An 8,792-nucleotide genomic window follows, 5' to 3' on the forward strand; every position below is an offset into this window, starting at 1 on the left:
GAAACTAGATTCTGATCACTGATAGGCTATAGGTTCCCTTGGCAACGTGATACAGTGAGCGCTAACTGCATGGCTTTTTCGTCCGGTGGCATCATTTAACGCTGCGGTTCATATAACCAAAGAGAGTCCTGACACACATGATACTACTTTCCTGATCAGTGAAAAAGGCACCTTTTAAGCTGATTTCAAGCTGAAACTGTGAACAGAATTTGGTCCGGACGTAGGCTATTGCAGGTTCTAGAGAAGGTGCGCTCGATTTGCTTACCCAGCTGTCCAGGAATGATATTAATTATATTAATTAGTATTTCGTGCGCACGTCATACTTATTTCGTGGCCACGAAATTTTGACCATGACACTAGAGGGGCTCCATACATTACTTCTTGTGTAGTAAATCCTCAAATTTTCAAGTTACTTCCCAGTTTTGGTTAAAAAAAAACAAACATTTGTAATGTAGTCTCAGACTTTTGGACCCCAATGTATATGATCATAAGACATCATGACCTTAGTTCTTTAGTCCACTGCAGTGTCCGGGAAAGATAAAGCAAGAATAGAAGTTGGTTGTAAATGTTTTAAAAGTCGGGGGAAGCTGAAGAAAGAGTAGGACACCTAATAACATTAGCTACAAAACATTTCCTTCAAATGAGTTCACTATTTCCGTATTAAAATGGCTTCGCTTTGTCTACCGGCTGTCAGTAACTGTTAGTGGAAGAAAGAGCAGGACTACAACAACGAGGACAGCTCTGAGATAACTCCCCAAACCCAGAAAACATAAAGCTCGTCAAAACTATAACTTCAGCCACGTGTTTGCTACCTGGGCTGCAAGCTAGGCATTAGCAAGCTAACATGAGCAAGCTAGCATGAGCAAAGCCCGGGCTCCACCAACAGCAGCGGGCAGAAGTCAACCGGGCATCATGACTCCTCAGCAGTGCCAGCCTCACCCCTCCATCATCAGCCAGAAAGCGCAGCTAACCTATAAACTGTTCTTGTTGGAAAATGCCCGCAACACACTTGAAGAAGAGCTTCGCAATTTAACCAAAAAGGTAAAGTTATCATCCGTATAATTATCTACAAACGAATGAAGGTATCAAGCACTCTGTCAAATCTTAATAACACAGCTGAATTATAATGTGACTAGTTAAGTTTATAAGCTGCGATAGAAACAGTTTAATCAAACAAAACGATAAAATTGCAGTTTAGGGTTGCATTTAATGCTTATTTCATAAGCTGGTCGTTTTTAGATTGCTTGAATGAAAAAATAGCCAGAACAGTAGGATACAATGCAGTCCAAAAATGAATGAGAAAATGGAAAATGTGCAACGGTATGGACATTTTGTTGATTGATTAAATTGTTTAATCAGTATTGTTATTTGATATCTGTGGTTTAAATAATCATCTAATCAGATAGAATCCATCAACCAATCATTTAAAGTACCAAGTCTTACTCCTATATTGTTAACGCAAAAGTCTTTTTCCTTCTTCTGATATCACTTAAGCTTGTTTCAATTCCTCCCGCAGGCCTACGAAGAGGTCCAAAGTTTCTTGAATTCATCTTTTTCCACCAGTGTGTCCAGTGATCTTGCTAAGGCTTTGGATGTGAAATGTCAAACTATTGACAAGCTCTCAGCTACATTAAAGGTCCAAGCACTTGGTAAGTTAAAAACTCTATTTGTAAGAATGAGCAATTCCTTCTTTTTAGTGACAACGGTGAGTGAGTTAAGTGAGCTGCAGTCAGCATCATGTTACTTGCCCTGTAAGTCTAAATGCCCTCCCCACCTTGCTTTCTCTACAGAGCCACAGGTTTATGTGCAGCCTACTAGTAAAAACCTGCTTCAGCCACTCAGAGACAAAGGGATCCTAAAGACAGATGTTCTCAAGTTTGGGCCCATGTTGCAGAACTCCCTGATGGCGAGCTCCATCGCCAAAGCAGTCCATGTACTTGGAGCCACACTTTCCCATCAGCAGCTGAAACACTTCCTCAGCCCTCAGCCAACAGCCATCCAGGAGGATGACATGATGGGTAGTTTTTCGTCCAGCTGTGACAGAGCTGTTGTGGCTACGAGTTCATCCTGTCATTTAGAGGATGAAAAAGAAGTTGCTTTAGACGGGAAACGCCAACCAGAGACTATGATTCTACCTCCTGCCATCAAGCAGAGTCCCAAGATGAATGCAGAAAGGCCACCAATACTAGTACCTCCCATTAAGGCTGTATTCCCAGAGATGAGTAACCCTAAACCCAGGAACACAACAACACTAACAGGACACCACTGGGGACGTGAGGATGATGTCCAGGTGCAACACCAAAAACAAACATCCTCTCAGCTGCTGCGCTTCCTCCAAGCAAAAGCCAAAACCATGGGTGCACTGGAGGTCACGGTCATGGAGTGGAGCAAAAATTGTACATATGCTTCAAGCTCGCCACAGTCGTCATCTCCAACCATCAAAACACACAGCTACCAATTGAGACATGGCGTGGCAGATGATCTAATCGACACACTGGCTCCAAGAACTTTGCTTGCAGACGTAGAAAACAAAGCCCCGGTCTTCAGGGTGAAACGGGTCGAGTCAAGCGGCTCTCTGACCTACACTTGTGTGATTGCAACCAAAACAGAACTGTGGGATATCGGAGACATCTTCACAGAGGTGGTGCATGGGAGCTCTGACGGCAGCGCCCCTGAAAATGAAGGCTGCCAAATTAAAATGGATCAGGTGGAGAAGGCTTGTGTAAACATCAAATGGGAAACCCGGTGCACAGATCCTGAACATGAAAACAATTCTGCTGGCGTAAACATGCCAGCCACCGTTGGTATAAACATTCCTGAGTTCCAAGTGCGGAGGTTCGAAGAGACCGAGGTTGTTGTATCTCATATTGTCAATCCAGGCAGCTTCTACATCCAGCACGCAGACTCCATAATGAAGCTGCAGGCCCTTGTCACAGAGTAAGTCACTCAGCATGGTTGGTAATCTCTCGCCTGTTTTTTCTCAGCTTTCACTGATTCCCTGATCACATTTACAGAACTTAAAGCGCCACTTATCCTTTTTGTTCATTACTGCTCTCTTTGTAGATTTTTCTTTTTCTTTTTTTTTTCTTTTTAATATTCCACATGTTTCTGGTTGTCATTATGTTTCTTTTTTTTTTTTTTTTTCTTCATTTGCAGCAGCTGGAAAGCCAGTAGTTCATATGCCGAGCAGAACTGCATTCCAGACATTGGAACCCAAGTAATGGGTTGGTTCCCTAAGCAAAAACAATGGTGCAGGGCTCAGGTGACGAAGATATGTGGAGTAAGTGGAGGTGGGTCTGTTTTTTTGTGTGTGTTGGAATGGTTTTGTTAATGCGTACCTCTAGATGGTAGCAATGTCATTTTAACTTGCCTGTAGCCACTTGGGAAAATCTTTGCTGTCATGTTCTCTTGTTTGTTTGTTTTTTTGGATGTAAGATAATAATGCCACTGATGGAGCAACGGGTGAGACATCCATCAAGGTGGAGGTGAAGAGGCTGGACCACGGTGATAATGCCTGTCTGTCGCTTTTTAACATCAAGGAGATGACCCCAGAAATGGCCAACTTGCCACTCCAGGCAGTACAAGTCTCTTTGGCAAATGTAGGTAGTTCCTTATTCATATAATATCAATACTGGCTTCATGATTTTCAACATATATTTCAACTGGCACATAACACTTCCCACTGATGAACATGTTAAGGTTTTTAGAGACAAGCTGGCTGATTATCTCTCTCAGGATTTGCATACGTAGAAAAGGTTAATGTACTGTGCTCTGCTGTGAGTGTAGACAGACTGGATTATTGGCATTCGTCCACACGATTAGTCACAGTCTTATCTATCGTTTAGTGATAAAGGAAATGAATTATCTCAGTTCATGGTATTTTGTGTCTGTTTCCTCCCCCCTAGGTGACGCCTGTGAATGGGAGAGACTGGTCTGAGGAGGCAGTCGGCTGGTTCAGAGCAATGGTACACAACAGGACGCTCTATGCCAGACTCTACCCACAGGGGCCCAAAGTTACAGTCGAGCTGTTCTTGGAAAAGGGAAAGCTTGGGGCTATGAGGTACGAAGCGTGGTCAATTAAATGTACATCATAAATTAATAACTATCTGTGTGTGTGTGTGTGTGTGTGTGTGATGGGGGGTGGGGCTAATGTTGTTACTGGCAACAAGTAGTATTATTATCATTTTAACAGTTGTTATTGTACAAGTGATGTACTGCTTTGAATTGACATAATAATGTTTATATAGTGTTACGGGTCATAAACTGCACACATTATTAACCATACTGCGGTGGTGTTGTGTGCATTTTAGGAGGGGTGCATCACTGTCTTTGAGACTGACCCAGAATGGACATGCTAAACACAACAAACTTAAGAATGCTGGAGTCATGAAAAGAAGTAAGTAGTTCTGCAGAAACATTTACCCCAGACTGCACATCCAGGTGGCAGTACATGACCATACTATCACTCATCTTCACTCACAGTCTTCTGTTTGGCCTTTTTTAGGTGCCGTTCAAGCTAAAATGAGGAAACAGGACTCTGACTGGGAGAAGTACCTCATCTCGTGCTACATTTGAGTTACAAAAGGCAAACTGTGCTGTGTAACAGACATTTAATGATTCTTAAAGAGCTTTAAAGTGATCATCTAATTTAGGTTGACCATCTGTGTACAAACACACACACAGTGGACTTTTAGTAAAGGTTTCACATTGACAAACTGCTGTGATTGGCACTTTGCAGTACAAGGACAATTCAAGGATATTTAAAACAAAATAAAATAAAACTGAAGGTATTGACTGTAGATTGTGTCAGCTGGCTTGTGTATTTCTGTGTCTTGTATATCAGTTCATAACAACAACTTGAAGCCTGGTAAATACAAGTGTAAAACTAATGTCCTGTATTGTTATTATGTTCCTACTTTTTTTTAAATAACTCTTTTATGCTTGAGAGGACATTCATCCGAAATTGTGGCACTTTTTGTATTATTTTGAACATTTCCTGTACTGTCAGATAGTTTTGTATGCCTTTGGTCTATACTTTCATAAAATCAGGAAATCATTATCATTATTATTATTATTATTATAATTATTATTATGATTCCAGCCACCAGATGGTGCCAGTTCAGTCAGATTACCTGCCCTCTATTACTGCCTTGTGGTACTTGGTCCGTATGCCACAAACAGTTCTTTTGTGATTAACTTTGTTTTGAGAATAATCGTTATTACACTAAGTTTCCTCAGTTAATATTGAGCTATTGCACAATGGCAGATTTTGAATGTATATGTCTCTGCTTTTGCAATAAAACTGTTCTCTACAATTGTTCAAACCCATATCTGTGTCTATCTTGTAGTTGTGCATGTTTCATACAGAGAATATAAATGAGGTTTAGTTCATTGAAAGAATTACCCGACCACACAAACCCTCCCACTACATGTGTCAGAAGTGACGCAGAAACACTCATGGCACAGTGAACCATTGCAGGTCATCTGATAGTGTATGATAAATGACCACATTGTCTTCTCACTTGCATTCAGTGTGTTACTGTAAATTATTGTTTCTACTGTTACAGGGAGGAATTTGACCGGAACAAACTGAGAAATCTCAAACTAGAGTTATGATTATTGTACCTTTTTATAGCTGCTGAGGTACAAAAAGTTGGCAAACAACATTGTTAAAAAGTTTGTTGATATGCTGTAGCTCAGCTCATTCATAAGTAGAGATGTACTTTATAGCAGCTGGGAGACACAGAATCAGAAGCAACTTTATTGCTAGGTAGGTTTGCACGTACAAGGAAATTGCCTTGGTGTTATGGTGCATAACAACTGAAAAAACAGGTTAGAGAAAATACAAGTACTTACACCACAAAAGAGAAAAAAATAGAACCACAAAAGTCAGGTAATCATAAATAATAGTTAATGACAAATAACAAAGACTACTGTATGATAAAATCTACTGTAACTTTTACTTATAAAGTTGTGAACTAACCTTTAACCCAAAATCACTGAATATATGTTTTCTTGTGGTTTTAGAAAGTTATAAAACCACTGCAAACAATTTATGTGAGCAGTTCTTGATCAAAAGTTTTCCTGTTAAAACATAAGGACAGTGGTATTTGTGTGAGAATATACTGTATCTGCTGTTTATCAAGGCAGAGTGCTTTATGAAATAGTATTTGCATGATTAATTTACAATATTAAATTGGGTTTAGGTTACAAAAACAGCTTGAACAAACAAGACTATTAAGTCCACATTTTAAGTGATCTAATTCAATCTTGTGTATGAATTATATTTTAATTAAGCCTGGATTTCATTTCCCACTATGGTAGTGTTAGGGGTTAGTTAGGGTTGTTGAACAGCATATGTTTTCTTTGGATGAATCTGCAAAACCTGTTACTGACTCTATGCTCTCTATGATAGTGGCTCAGGTCAAAAGCTTCCTTCACTTCCCTGCCCTGCCAAGCACAATAAATAATGTGGCAGGCTGAGGCCTTTTGTGTCCACACAGATTCCTTCTTTTGCCCGGGGTAGGCGGAAATCGAGGCGTTTGATCTGAATTCTAAAGAGTCTTGTTGTAGCCCAATAAAGGACACCATTGTATGTAAATAGTTTATATAAGAGACATATGACTGCTACGGTGCAGGGCAGTGGCTAGTGGCGGAGGAATGATTAGCATTTTCCAAACGCATGGTGTTCTCAATCCAGCATTTTGGTTTTCTAAAAAACACAATATTTTAATTCATTTCTGCCTGTTTTGTACACATTTTTGTGTACCACCACAGCTGAAGGTAAAATACACGTTCTATCCTTTAATTCTATTGTTAATACTAACAATCAGTGTGCAGTAAGACAGATTTGATGTGAGTGACAGCTGACATGCCACGCGTCTTGACAAATACTTGGCATGCTATTGTGCATATTATCTCTAAATCTATTATTTATAGGAGCAATATTTTAATGAATCAGCTTTTAAATAGTCATGATCATTTTATTTCTTTTTATGAGGCAAATCTGATCAAGTTCGTAGCCTTTCTTACAAACAATAGAGGTCTCTCACTTGTCTTAAAAAAACTGTCATAATGAGATGGATGTCTTGCTGGTCTCTTGGAGATATTTGCTGGCAGTCTGTCAGTCTGTCTGCAACTGGGCTGTAGGTCAGTTTGGGAGTAGAGTATTAATACAGGGTGAGCAAATCACGTGGCTCAGTGAATGTTTTGCAATTGGCTTCGACCTGTTGCGTCTTATGACGGTGCGCGGTGGTAGGCCATCGCCCCTGCTTTTATACGGCCAACAGGCGACTTGGCAATTCCTGTCCGTTTGCTCTTACTCTACCAAATCCAGCTTGATGCTCAGGTCACACCTCAAGATGGTCATCTTTGGACCCGGCGCTGCTTACGCTGCTTGCACCGCCGGCTGAGCCTGGTAAACTTCTAAAAACTAATGTTACCACAGTTAAACTTTTACTAAGTTACTATATCAAGTTACTGTGCACAACTAAGAGCAGTGTTTGTAGCCCTTAAAGTACTCAACCTGAGAATCCAATGCTACAAATGTGACTTTAAGGCATTTTGGACAATTTCTATAAAATTCACCTATATATATTTATATTGCATTAATTATACAGTTATAATAGTTGGCTTTAAGCTAGAGATGTAGCTTACCCTACATCCATGTAACCTTGACTGAATATGTAACCTTTGCTTTCTGTAGACCTGGAGTCGAAAATGAACTGGGGGAGCTTTTATGCCGTGATCAGCGGTGTAAACAGGCACTCTACTGGGATCGGACGTGTTTGGCTCTCCGTCATCTTCATTTTCCGTATCCTGGTCCTGGTGGTTGCTGCTGAGAGTGTTTGGGGAGATGAGAAGTCCGGCTTCACCTGCAACACCCAGCAGCCCGGCTGCAATAGTGTCTGCTACGACCAGTTCTTCCCCATCTCACACATCCGCCTGTGGGCACTCCAGCTTATCCTGGTCTCCACCCCCGCCCTGCTGGTGGCCATGCATGTGGCCCACCGGCGCCACATTGAAAAGAAGATCCTAAAGCGGGCAGGCCGCAGCAGCCCCAAGGATCTAGAACACATCAAGAACCAGAAGTTTCAGATCACCGGAGCTCTGTGGTGGACATACATGATCAGTATCATCTTTAGAATCATCTTCGAGGTGGCTTTTCTCTACATCTTCTACTTGATCTATCCTGACTTTAAGATGGTGCGTTTGGTGAAGTGTGACTCGTACCCCTGCCCCAACACAGTGGACTGTTTTGTCTCCAGACCCACAGAGAAGACCATATTCACTGTGTTCATGCTGGCAGTGTCTGGGGTGTGTGTGCTGCTCAACCTGGCTGAGGTGGTGTACCTCATTAGCAGGGCCTGCAGACGGTATTTCCATGGCTCTGAGGAAGAGTCCAAAGGAGCTTGGATAAGTCAAAGATTGTCATCTTACAGGCAAAATGAAATCAATCAGCTGATAGCAGATCATTCTCTTAAGTCTAAGTTCACTGTGACCAAAAAGGTCCCGACTGAGAAGGGTGAGAGGTGTTCTGCTTTCTGAGACTCTGCCTTTCCCATTCCCTGTAAACTAATCAACATCCATGGAGCATGTTGCTCTGCATTAATGTCACATAAAATGTTTATATGATCATTATCAGCATACCTATTTATGTATTTTATCATTCAGTCGCTTATTGATTCACCTGATTTTCCTTTTAAGTTTTTACTGACGTGGTAATTGCTGTTGGAACTTGGAGCCAGTAGGGAAGTTTAAATGCCATACCAGTGCGAAAACAACACATTAAA

General features: G+C 41.1%; 1 protein-coding gene and 1 long non-coding RNA gene across 2 annotated transcripts; both read left to right on the top strand.

The window, feature by feature from the left end:
• The first annotated feature begins 3,989 nt into the window (after positions 1 to 3,989).
• Positions 3,990 to 4,590, top strand: LOC128362891 (uncharacterized). Its single transcript, XR_008321643.1, has 3 exons — positions 3,990 to 4,060; positions 4,311 to 4,396; positions 4,505 to 4,590. It is a non-coding gene; the product is annotated as an uncharacterized LOC128362891 (long non-coding RNA).
• Positions 4,591 to 7,683: 3,093 nt separating this feature from the next.
• LOC128362889 (gap junction beta-1 protein-like) lies at positions 7,684 to 8,567 on the top strand. Its single transcript, XM_053323749.1, has one exon. The coding sequence runs from the start codon at positions 7,720 to 7,722 to the stop codon at positions 8,545 to 8,547; it is 828 nt and encodes a 275-aa protein (XP_053179724.1). The 5' UTR covers positions 7,684 to 7,719; the 3' UTR covers positions 8,548 to 8,567.
• Positions 8,568 to 8,792: the final 225 nt, after the last annotated feature.

This window comes from Scomber japonicus, chromosome 8, assembly GCF_027409825.1.
Source record: "Scomber japonicus isolate fScoJap1 chromosome 8, fScoJap1.pri, whole genome shotgun sequence".
Lineage (NCBI taxonomy): Eukaryota > Metazoa > Chordata > Actinopteri > Scombriformes > Scombridae > Scomber > Scomber japonicus.